General features: G+C 57.0%; 1 protein-coding gene across 6 annotated transcripts; it reads left to right on the top strand.

Moving 5' to 3' along the window:
* Window positions 1-2683: 2683 nt before the first annotated feature.
* MATK (megakaryocyte-associated tyrosine kinase) lies at window positions 2684-8989 on the top strand. 6 transcript variants are annotated; one of them, XM_081136814.1, is made up of 13 exons: window positions 2684-2929; window positions 4139-4197; window positions 4549-4662; window positions 4743-4858; window positions 4940-5159; window positions 5594-5687; window positions 6351-6416; window positions 7215-7314; window positions 7395-7479; window positions 7567-7640; window positions 7766-7961; window positions 8351-8437; window positions 8537-8983. In XM_081136814.1, exons 2-13 carry the CDS (start codon window positions 4189-4191, stop codon window positions 8774-8776), a joined length of 1401 nt encoding a protein of 466 aa, XP_080992940.1. In that variant the 5' UTR covers window positions 2684-2929; window positions 4139-4188; the 3' UTR covers window positions 8777-8983. The 6 variants fall into 6 exon arrangements, with proteins under 6 accessions (XP_080992940.1, XP_080992939.1, XP_080992943.1 ...); XM_081136813.1 differs by having other exon boundaries at window positions 2808-2929; window positions 4740-4858; XM_081136817.1 differs by having other exon boundaries at window positions 2889-2929; window positions 4940-5012; window positions 8537-8989.
* The last annotated feature ends 3074 nt before the right edge of the window (window positions 8990-12063 follow it).

The raw sequence follows: 12063 nt of genomic DNA, 5'->3' as shown, positions 1-12063 counted from the left end.
TGAACCCAAGGGTTTGGATTCTTCCTGTGAAATTCAGTCTCTCTCAGTTCCTAGGTTCTGCTTTTCCAGGCAAGCTCCTTCTCAGGCAGGCTGATGGGCTAGTCACCAAGGCCAGGTCCATGCCCATCACACAGTGAGATGAGACAGCTAGTGCCTCCAGCAAGGGGTCCTTTCAGGGCATAGGAGTGGGGTCTTACTCTGAGAAGGGGAAGGGGCATCTGAGAAAGCTTCATAAAAATGGTTCCAGTTGAGATGGGCATGGGAGGATGAGATGGAGATGCCAGCTGGGGGGGGGGGGGGTGCATTCCAGGCAGAGAGGACAGCATTGCAAAAGCATGCAGACTCCTGCAGCTCAGAGTTGCCAGACTGTTGGGTGTTTGGTGGGAGCAGAAGTAGATGAGGCCAGAGAGGTAGCTGGAGGCCAAACATAAAGAGCCCTAAATGCCAGACTGAGTGTTTTAGGCTCTGTCCTGAAGGCAGCAGAGACTGTGGAAGGATTTAGAGCAGGGGAGGGCCACAGTCACATTTTCCTCCCTTGGTGATGAAGTGGAAGGTGAATGGTGGCAAGGAGAAAAACTAGAGGCAGCCGGAAGACCAGGGAGGAGCTGCTGTGTCACCAGCCTGCATCAGATGGGTGGCCTGGGGAGGGTCAAAAAATTTCTGGAGTCAAGTTGACAGGACTGAAATGTGGAGAGTGAAGAGACCGATATTGAGGAATTCTGGCATCTGACCCAATGATGTGGCTACCAGCTGGCTTCAGGCAGGTAGAAGGGAGGGGCGAGTCCCCTAGCTCTTGGCAGCAGACAGGAGAAACTGGTGTTGCCACCTCTGGGGATTGGAAGACCCATCAAGTCTTTGTAATTCAAAGTGGCCAATTCTTGGATGCCTCCAGGAATGGGGAGCTCATCCCTTCCATAGTTCTGACCCAAATAAACCATGGACTCAAATCTATCCCTAGAGTTAGGCACAGCTCAGTGCCCCTTGCCCACACCCTGGGGGGCTCCCTGTATCCTGGGCCAGCCCTTGGAGATTCAGGCACCTGATGCTGTCTCCTTAAGTCTGTCCTTCCCCTATCTCAACACCTTTGCTTCCTCTGATCATGAGACAAGGACCCCTGAGGGTCCTGGGGAGGATGTTTTACTCAGACACTAAGTGTCCACCCACAGAGGGAGAAAGGCAGTCTGGTCAGATACTCTTCCTATCTCTCTGTATCAAGGAGAAAGTCTCCACAGGCTGCCAGGGCATCTTAACATCTTAGATGTTGGCCCATGTCCTTGCTGAGCAAAGAGAAGGCAGGCCTCCACCGTGGGGCCTGGGGCCGCAGAAGCAGTCTCTGGTGAGAATCTAATGATGCTGTCAGTTTCCGCTTTGGCTATTTTGATGTTGCATTTCTATTTCTAGCAAGTGGTGATGGTTTGCCATATATGGTGGGCCTTCATCACCTGACAATGCCAGCTGCAGGATCCCAGCCCTATGCTGGTGGCCGGGAGGCAGGGAGTGGGGCATACCCTGGGACTATCCCATAGCCAGATCTGTGGAGCACAGGGAGCCCTGCTTAGCAGGAATGTTCTCAGAGAATCCTCTGTGCAAACACTACCACCACTGATAAATTACACCACCAGGCAGGAAAGGTCCTCTTCCACCCTCTCCTCCTGCCCACTTCCCTTGCCGGGGATAATCTTGTAGCCAATTGGAGGGTCCTCTTCTGGAACTTGCCCTGCCAATTTACCCTCTCCTGTATGACATAAATGGGATCATGCCATTTGCACTATCACATCCTGGTGGTGGTGGTTTTCAACAACTGTAGATATTAGCACCTTAATAGATTCCTAGTTTTTGTTGCTTAATATTCCATAATATGGATGTTCTCTGATTCTCAGAAGTGAGCCACTATTCCCAGAAGTCCCAGGATGCCTTGGAGGCATAGCCACTAAGCCTTTTGGGGTAACAGAAGGTGAAATATGAGACCCAGGCTCTCTGGGTATCTTGGTTCATCACTCACCCAACATCAGCTTCATCCTTGTCGGAGTGGACTTGCATTAGAAGGAATGGTAAGGGGGCCCACAGAGCCATCGCTGGGGCCAGGCCCAGTGCCCTTGCCATCCAGGGCTCATCCAGCTGTCCTCTGAGAGGGAGGCCAGTGCTGCCTGGCCCTGCAGAGGAAGAAATGGAGGTCAGGAGAAGGGCAGTCCTGCCTCTGGCACAGCTGGGTTGGCCCCGATCAGGCCCCACTGTTATTTTCCAAAGGAGGGCTGCTTCACCTGGAGGCCTCTAGTTCCACATGATTTTTTTTCCCTGCGGCCCCAGTTTTCCCTTACTGATGATGATGACTATATTGATATAGCGGTAGGCATAATTGGGGTGCTTTCTTTGCACCAGGCACCAACAGCCCTTTACAGAGACAGGTAACTAAATGAGCCCAAGTTGCAGAGGAGGTGGCTGAGGGCGCTGGAATCGCAAAGTCAGAGGGTCCACTTCGTCGTCTGGGCTGTGCGGCTCGCTCACCTCCCTGACCCGCAGCTCACTCACTCGCCCCCTCCGCTCGCGCACGCAGCGCGCTGCGGCACCTGCTTTGCGCTCCAGGCCCTCCACCTTCCGGGATGGTGGGGCGCGCGCCGCGGCTAGAGGCCAGGAAGCGGTGCGGAGCCGAGCGGTGACCGGCTGCACCCCGCCCGGGCCGCGCGGGAGGGGCCGGCGGCGGCGCGCAGAGCGGAGCGAAGTCCGACCGGCGCTAGGACCCGCGGGGCCTCCCAGGGCGCGCCGTCCCCGGCTCCCCCCACCCCAGCCCACCTCACCCCGCCCAAAATGAGGAAACGGAGGAACTTGCTCCAAGTTGTGCAGCCGGGGCCGCCTCGGGGTGCGCAGCCGGGGCGCAGGGACCCTCCAGGGGGCGGGGGCGGGGCGCGGCCAGGAGACGCCCTCTGAGCAGGTGAGCGGCGGCCGAGACCTGGGGCCAGACCGCCGGGGGGTTGAGAGCTGGAGGCTCCGGGAGGCCCGGGCGGGCGCGGGCGAGGCCGGAGTGCGCACGGGGTGCGCGTCCCGGGCGCGGCGGCTACCAGCCCGGGGCGGGGTGGCTAGAGGCGACCTGGGGCGGGTGGAGGGTATTTTCCTGGGTGTAGGGTGTGCGCGTCTGTGAGCCCCTGGGTGTGTGTATCCCCGCGTCCACGTGGAGGGATGTGCGTGTGTGACCGAGATGCGTGTACGCGGCCCTGCGTTTAGCTCTGTCAGGGTGGCCCAGCGTATGGCGCCCAGGTGTTCAAGTGTGTGTGTTGGGGGGTTGGAGGGGACAGATGTCTGAGCACCTGTGTATGTGTACACATTTGTAGACGCATGTGTACACCTGTCTCTAGGGGGACATGCCTTTGCTTGCATACCTGTGTTTCTGTGGGTACCTATGTCCACCTGTGTCCAAGCCCCCTGTGTTTCTGTGTGCTCGTGTGTACATGGACCAGTATGCGTGTGAGTGCACGAGGGCTGGGTATTTAAGGGACGGACACTGGAGGAGCAGAGACTCACCCTGGAACCCGCCTGTGGTGGAGTCAATGGAGGAGGCAGGGAGTGGAAAAGCCCCCACCCAAGCAGCAATGAGGGACTTTGTGTGTCAGTCCTGGGGTGGGGTAGGAGGGATTCAAGAGGTTCAGCTGGCAGGCCAGATGAGCCCAGCAGGGCTGCACTGTTTCACTGTAGGGTCTGAGTTTCTTGGTAATGACCTTGAATCATCCCTATTTCCCTGCCCTGCTCCTGCCCACTCACCAGAAAAGAGGAAGAACCAGGCTTGATTAGGTGGCACCAAGCTCCCCCAGAGCTGCTGGGGACTGAGCCAGGCGTGTCCCCTCTCCCCAGCCTGTGGCCACTTGCTCTATGCCCATGTTGGTCCTCAGTTTCCTTTTGGGAACAATGGTAGGGCTAGGCTTTGTGGTTTCCTCACTGATGTTTAATGGCTTCGACTCAGCTAAGGAACTCCCCTCAGTAAAGGCCACCTTCCCAAAGGGGCTTGGAGAACCAGTATTTGTAACCCCCACCCCCATGCCCTTCACTATTGCTTCCACCTGGCCTGGGCTGGAAGTGGTGGTGGTGGCCCCTGGAGCCCCAGCCTGACTTGAATCTGCTCTCCAGCTGGTCTCTGCCCCTTCCCCAGGTGAGCCCTCGCTTTCTCCACGCCTGGTACCCTGGCCCAGCTCAGCCAGGATGCCCACGGTGAGTACCCCCAACCTGAGTGCCTGTATCCCTGCCCTTCCTCAGCACAGTCCATGCCCATAGGACCTCAGTTCCGTGGGGAGAGAGGATGTAGTCTGACCCATGTCCCCTTTAGCTGATGTCTTCTGGTTTTTCTCTGTCATTTGGTGTTGCATTTCTTCCACTTTTTCTCCCTGACCTGTCCTGAGTGCCCTCTGTTTGTGACTCTAATATATCTCTGCTGGCTGCTTCCTTGTCCTCTCTTCTCTTCTCCCTCTTTCTCTTGTTTTCTCTGTCTCAATCCAATCTTTCTCTTTCTGGGGCATCTCCTTCATGCCATCTTTGCCCCTCTCCCCCATGCCTCCCACCCAGAGGCGCTGGGCCCCAGGCACCCAATGTATCACCAAGTGTGAGCACACGCGCCCAAAGCCTGGAGAGCTGGCCTTCCACAAGGGCGATGTGGTCACCATCCTGGAGGCTTGTGAGGTGAGCTGTGGCCAGAGGGCCTGGGGATGGGACTCTGCTGGGACCCCCCCCCCACCGACCCCTGTCTCCCTCCCTAGCAGAGCAAGAGCTGGTACCGAGCCAAGCACCACACCAGTGGGCAAGAGGGGCTCCTGGCGGCTGGTGCACTGCGGGAGCGTGAGGCCCTCTCAGCTGATCCCAAGCTCAGCCTCATGCCGTTAGTAGTGGGGTAGGCCCGGGAATGAGGGATCTGGAAGGCCTGTCCAGCCTGGCCCAACCCACCCTCCCGCCACTGCAGGTGGTTCCATGGGAAGATCTCGGGTCAGGAGGCGGTACAGCTGCTGCAGCCACCCGAGGACGGGCTGTTCTTGGTGCGTGAGTCAGTGCGGCATCCCGGGGACTATGTGCTGTGCGTGAGCTTTCACCAGGATGTCATCCACTACCGTGTTCTGCACCGTGATGGCCACCTGACCATAGACGAGACCATCTGCTTTTGCAACCTCATGGATATGGTGGAGGTGCACCTTGGACCCAGAGTTACATATTCTCCAGTGTCAAGGAGGGGCCCCAGGCTCCACCCCATCCCAGCAGCTGGTTGGGCATGGGGATCCCCAGAGCCATATGCTCCCCCATGCAGAGGGAGCTGGTCCTCATGGACCACCAACCATATAGGTGGTCTGAGTCCTCTGGGTTCCACTTCCGGGGACCTCCAGAAACCTCCAGGTTAACACCAATCCAGACACCTCTCCCATCCTCCCTTTTCCCCCTAGCTTGCATCTTTCCCATTCCCATGGAAACTAGTCCAACACATCCTGTGGGCACCAAACCCCTCTCCTCATCAGCTCATGCCCACCCCATCCAGAGCCCACCCCCAGGAAGGGAACAGGTTGCAGGAATGCCCCGCACCCTGGGATCAGACTCACAACCACCTCTGCCCCACCCCACTCTGCAGCATTACAGCAAGGACAAGGGGGCCATCTGCACGAAACTTGTGACACCCAAGAGAAAGCAGGGAGCCAGATCGGCAGAGGAGGAGCTGGCCAAGGGTAGGGGTCTTCACTCTCTCTGCCCACATCTGCCCTGCTTGGGGAGGCAGGGCCCTGGGACTCGGATGTCTCCTTGGAAGCATGTGTTTTTCCTGGGGAAATCTCGATGTCTTGGGGATGGCACCCACGTGGAGGTTGGTATCACCACACTTGATCATACCTAAGGGTTCCTGACTTGGATGGGGAGGAGGCCTGAGTTAGAGGAGAGAGGCAGGAGAGAACTCTGGTCTGCTCAAGACAAGGGGTCAGGAGGCCAGAGCACAGATTATAACTTAAAGCACTGGAAGCTTCCTGAACATTCCAGAAGCTTTTCTGGTCTCCATGTCTGTTGTATTTTTTGCTCTGTGTGTGTCTCTGGGAGGCCAGAGGTAAAGGACTATAAAAGGAAGAGCCCTCGCAGTATTTGAAGGGACACAGTCTCGAGGTAGAAGAGATGGGCAGCCCTGAAGGGTAGGCTCCGTTGCCTTCAACCACGTAATGACCAGTACCAGAAGTGGGGTGCGTCAGCCATGCCCTTGGACCATTGCTGGGAACATCAGCCACCCAAATGTGTGCCCACAGCTGGGTACTGTAGGAGATACCACCTGGTCTCTCCAGGTGGTGCCCCCAATGGGAGGGCCTGGGGAAGCCTGCTACCCCTCTGACGAGGTCTTTGCCCCACAGCTGGCTGGTTACTGAACCTACAGCATTTGACTTTGGGAGCGCAGATCGGAGAGGGGGAGTTTGGAGGTGAGTGGGGGGCATGGGCTGGGGGGCTGAAGGAAGGTGGGGAGGGGTGGTTCAAGTTTTGGAGTCACAGAGATGAATTCACATCCACATTTAATACCTACTTGCTGGACAGCTGAGGACAAACCACTCGTCTGAGCCTCAGTTCTCTCTTCTGTGAAAGAGGGTTGATAACAGCTGTTGTGAGGAGTAAATTAATTCAGGCAGACACCCAGTGAATGAGTCCTTCATACTTCCAGGCTCTTGCATATGTTGGTCCCTCTGCTTGGAATGCCAATCCCTGAAATGATTATTCTGGAAGGCTGTAGGGCTTAGATTAGGGGCCTGCTGACTTGCTCTGTAAAGGGCCAAAGTGCAAATATTTTTGGCTTTGCAGGCCAGACAGTCTGTCACATCTGCTTGGCTCTGTGTTTATAGCAAGAAAGCAGCCCCAGATAATATAAGCAAACCAACAGGTGTGGCTGTTTGCCAATAAAACTTTATTTGTAGACACTGAATTTTGTATTTTCTATCACTTTCACGACATAAAATAACTCCTTTTGATTTTTTTTAACCATTTAAGAATATAAAAACCATTCTGAGCTCATGGGCCTTGCAAAAACACACAATGGAACTGGATTTGCAGAGTTTGCAGACCCCTAGATTCTCTTCGATCAGGGGTTTGGAGCTTGTATGGGTGAGGGGGGTTTCCAGGCCTGGGACCTGAGGCTGTGTTGACATATATGGGGGTCAGTGTGAGTAAGTATGTCCCTGTGTCTCTTTCCATCTCTGTTGTGTTCTGGTCTCTGTCCCACCCCCCAGCGGTCCTGCAGGGTGAGTACCTGGGCCAGAAGGTGGCTGTGAAGAACATCAAGTGTGATGTGACAGCCCAGGCCTTTCTGGATGAGACAGCAGTCATGACGTGAGTCCCCAGTGGGGGTCAGGTACCCTGGGGTCAGGGGTTCTAGCCGCGCCTTCACCCTCCTTCTGTCTCCCCTCCAGGAAGATGCAGCATAAGAACCTGGTGCGTCTGCTGGGTGTGATCCTGCACCAGGGACTCTACATCGTCATGGAACACGTGAGCAAGGTACCGTGGGGCTGAGGTGCAGGTGGGGCTTGAGGAGGCAGCCAACAAGCCTCTATCCCTAGCCCCATGTCTCCCCCCCAACCCCAGGGCAACCTGGTGAACTTTCTACGAACTCGGGGCCGGGCCCTTGTGAACACCCTCCAGCTCCTGCAGTTTTCCCTGTAAGTGGGGACCCTGATGGGTGGGGAAAGGGCTTTCCAAGGTCAAGGGAAAACGCAGGAAGGAGCCTGGCTTTGGGAGTTTTTGACCTGGCCACTGGAATCCCTGTGCCCTTCCCCCTCCCCAGGCATGTGGCTGAGGGCATGGAATACCTGGAGAGCAAGAAGCTGGTGCATCGAGACCTTGCCGCCCGCAACATCCTCATTTCTGAGGACCTGGTGGCCAAGGTCAGTGATTTTGGCCTAGCCAAAGCCGAGCGGAAGGGGCTGGACTCTAGCCGACTGCCTGTCAAGTGGACAGCTCCTGAGGCACTCAAACATGGGGTGAGTGCCCCTCTGTCCCCAGGGACCTTGGAGTTTCAGCTCCACTATGTGACCCTGGGCACATGTCTTGGCCTCTCTGAACCTCCAAGGGAAATGGCTCTGCCTCCCCAGTGAGTACGTGGTCCATAGTTGTTCTTTCTGGCCCTCATCAGGTCTCTCCTGTGTGTGACCCTGTCTGGGCCTCTGTTGAGGGCAAAAATAACCAACCTCCTCCCTGCACTAAGTCTGAGCTCCACTTGGTTGAAGGAGCAAGGACTCAGGGAATGGCGTCTATTAGGAAGAGACCAGAGAGTGAAGGTCAACCCAGGGGGACTTTCTGGAGGAATTAATCAAGGACTGGAGCTGAAACCCTGAAGGGTCCCTCCTCACCCTGGTCTTGGGCCCCACAGAAATTCTCCAGCAAGTCCGATGTCTGGAGTTTCGGGGTGCTGCTGTGGGAGGTCTTCTCATATGGCCGGGCTCCGTACCCCAAGATGGTGAGCATGCCTGGGTGGTAGGGGAGGCATTGGGTTCTGTGTGGGTCTGGGGCCATGGCCCTGAACCCCAGCCCACACTGGTGTGCTCTCTGCCCACAGTCGCTGAAGGAAGTGACAGAGGCTGTGGAGAAGGGGTACCGCATGGAGCCCCCTGAGGGCTGCCCAGGCCCTGTCCACACACTCATGAACAGCTGCTGGGAGGCGGAGCCTGCCCGCCGGCCACCCTTTCGAAAACTGGCAGAGAAGCTGGCCCGGGAGCTGCGCAGCGCGGGTGCCACTGGCCAAGTTGAAGGGCAGGACACTGATGGCTCTACCTTGCCCCGTGGCCAAGAGCCTTGACCCTACCTGGTGGGGCCATGGGCCCCAGAGGACCTAGAGTGGGGGGGCTTAGGGCGGGGACACAGGCCAGGCCTAAGGAGGGTCAGGGCCAGCAAGCTGCCCGCCTGGCTCACAGCACAGAAGCAGGCCCTCGTGGGGGTTTTGGGGCAGCCCCTGGACACCACAGATGCAGGGAGAAGGCTTGGTGCCTCGATAAAGACTGGTTCCAAGAACTGTGGGCATCTGAGTCTCTCTCTGCGACCCCCAACGTCCTCTCAGCCCAGGGGGTCCACACTGTCCCCCATCACTCAGCTCCAGACAATCCACCTGCCAGTCGTCTGCCCATTGAGGGGTCTGCCCAGCTATGACCCACTGGCAGCTACTGTGGGGACACAGACCCCTGGGATGGAGCCAGGATACTCTCCAGCCAGGAATCACACCCACTCTGTGAACCCACTTGTCATCACCCACAGGTCCCCACTGTGGTCCATCTATGGGTGCTGTATTCAAACTTCAGGGTCTTGGGCTCCAAGGATCATAGGAGACTTGGCCCTCGGAGCAGGTGTATAGGAGCCCAGGGTGCCACTGGCCAAGTTGAAGGGCAGGACACTGATGGCTCCTACTGCACACTCCTGTCTGCTACTGCAGCTGTGAACCCGCCTGGGTATGCTCCAGTGTGGCCACCCATATCCTCCAGCTGTCACAACCCAACTGCCTGACCCAGTGACTCCAGCAGACTCAAGAAAAGCCAGTTGAACAGCCTGTCCCGAGGCCCCACCCCTCTTGTCCACTCTGGTGAGGGTGGCTGGGCTCTGGGCTTGCCCCCCCCAGGCTCATCTCTTGACTGGACCCCAGCTGTTTGGTCCCAGGGCAGTCCCAGGCAAACTAGGGGGGTTGGTCTCCCTACCTGGGCCCCAACAGCCTCTTCTCTAATCAGGCATCTTTGTGGGGAAGGGGTGTGTTGTAAGGACCCACAGGGGGAAGAAAGTGAAAGGCTGAGCGCACACAGCTGGTGCTTGGTTATTGCTGTGACTGTCAACCACCCCATCTCAGTTGGCATTCCCATCCAGACAGCCTCTAGGATGCCTGGAGGTGGTCTTGGGTCAGGTTGGATGCTGTCCCACTCCAGGACCCCCAAGCTGGGGAGGAGACACCAGGCTCCAGCACACCCTCTCGCCTCTGCTGATGCACCCCGCCTGAGCTAGAGAAATACCCCAAATTTATACTGACCTCCTCAGGTGCCTTCCCCCTGAAGCCCAGCCCACCTTCTGGTCTCAGTGTCCCCACCAGTACCTGAAGGGGTTCAGTAATTCCTCCTGAGATAAATAAAGGGTGGGAGGCTGGAGAGGCAGATAGTGGCCTGTGAGAACACACAAACACATAAACACACACACACACACACCCCGCCTAATCCAGTTGAAGGGGCCGCTTGTCCCTGGGTCCTGCCCCTAATCCACCTAATCCGGCTCTCTAAACTGACACAGCGTCTGCACCTTCAGCCACATCCTGCTAAATCATGAAAGCACCCTGCACCTGACCAGGATTCCCCCCTGCAGCCTCTTAACCAACCCGGCCAATTAGCTAATTGGGGCCTGAGAACTGAGCAGCTTGTAAACGTTTTAAAGTGATGAAGCAATTAGAAGAATTACCTGCCTGCCCCACAGGCCTGGCTCCCCCCGGCCACAGAGCCCAGAGCCCGTCTTACAGTTGGGGCAGCTGAGTCCTGGAAGGGCCCTGGGAAACACTAGCTGGCCCTCCAGCCTGGGCTCAGGAAGCCTGGGGCTTCCCTCTGCCCCCTGACCTCAGCCCTCCGACATGGGACAGGGGGAGCCCCAGCTCGCGCCTCCTCTAGGACCGCTGGTCCCTGTGGTTGGACCCAATTCCTCCACGGCCTAGTCACCCCTTTTCTGTGTGTGTGCGCATGTGCCTGACACTGTCTCTGTCTCTTTCTCCATGTGTGTTTCAAAACCAACATTCCAGAAGGATCTGTGTGCTTTCTCTTGTACTCGTTCCCTACGCCATCCGAGGGCCTGCGTCTCCACCTGGACAACCTCTCTCCACTAAATCCAGCAACCAGTTTTCAGGCCTCACCTTGGCCCCTCATCCCCAGACTCTTCTGCTCGGTTTTCAGGGCACCCCTGCCAGAACCTCCAGGCTTCTTGGATTGGGGGGGGGGGCAGGGGCATGGCAAACCAGTCTCAGGGTCTTCCTCTGGATCCTGCTCCAGCTCTCGGGCCACCATCTCTGTGACAAGCCCATCATCCACCTGTCCCCCAAACAGGGACCTGGGTACCGCCCTCTCCTCCCTCCCAAATTCTCTCCCCCACAATTGCTTTCCTGCTCCCCTCTCCACTCCTTGCCATCCCCACTATCCTTGCTCTTGCCTCTAGCCTCCTCCTGGCCTCCCATCTTGCCCACAATAAGTATTCGTCCAAAATACCATCTGTGTCCCTTCCGTGCTCCACAACCTCCCATGGTTCCCTAATATCCTCCCCTTCATACCAGATTTTGTCCATAATTTGCAGCCTTGCCCTCATCCCTCATTCTGATCACCTTCCTTAAAAGAGCAACCCAACTTATGTGCCCCCTTCCCTTTCTTGCCTGAATTTTCTCACTAGACCTCTGACCACCTGATACTACACTTACATAGTTGCTGTCTCCCCAACTAGGGTGTTGGCTCCTAGATTTGTGTTTGTTTTGTTCACTGGTATACAGTTAAATGCTCAGAATCCAGCTAAAATGCCCCCTATGCTGTGCCCTGTTCAGTGTCCAGAGGAGCCAACTAAAGTTGTCTTCACCTTTTGGGACCTCTGCTTCCCCAGCTCCATTGACATCTGTGGGTCTAAGCCTTTTTCTGCCCCACTGATAAAAACAGTAACAGCAGACATTCACTGAGCCCTCACTGTGTGCCAGTCATTGTGCAGTGCTCTTTCCTTTAATCACCTGAGTCCCAGTGAGAGCCCCACGGGGTAGGTCCAGGAAAACGGGCCCAGAGATTGGGAGGCCCTTGTTGGTGTCCTACTGCAAGGGAGGAGGACCCAGGTCCTCAGCCCTCCGCCTCCCTCAGGGCTCAGGGCAGCCAGATGGGCGGGGGCCCCCTCAATTAATCACCTTGTGCTAATCCTCACTTCCCCACCCCCCCCTCAGGGCTGGCTGGGCCTGCTGGGGTAGAGGCCCCGCGGATATCTGGGCTGACGAGGGGCTGCTAGAGGTGGAAGCTGGGGGTGCAGAGAGCCCACTAGGGCAGAGGACTTGGGGGTAAGGAAGTGTTGCACAGGAGCAGTGTCCCAGCCTGCTTTCCTGGGGGT

The sequence above is a fragment of the Miniopterus schreibersii genome, assembly GCF_964146895.1.
Source record: "Miniopterus schreibersii genome assembly, chromosome: 4".
Lineage (NCBI taxonomy): Eukaryota > Metazoa > Chordata > Mammalia > Chiroptera > Miniopteridae > Miniopterus > Miniopterus schreibersii.
The sequence above is the reverse complement of the archived record's forward strand: the minus strand, read 5'-3'. Positions and strand labels throughout refer to the sequence as shown.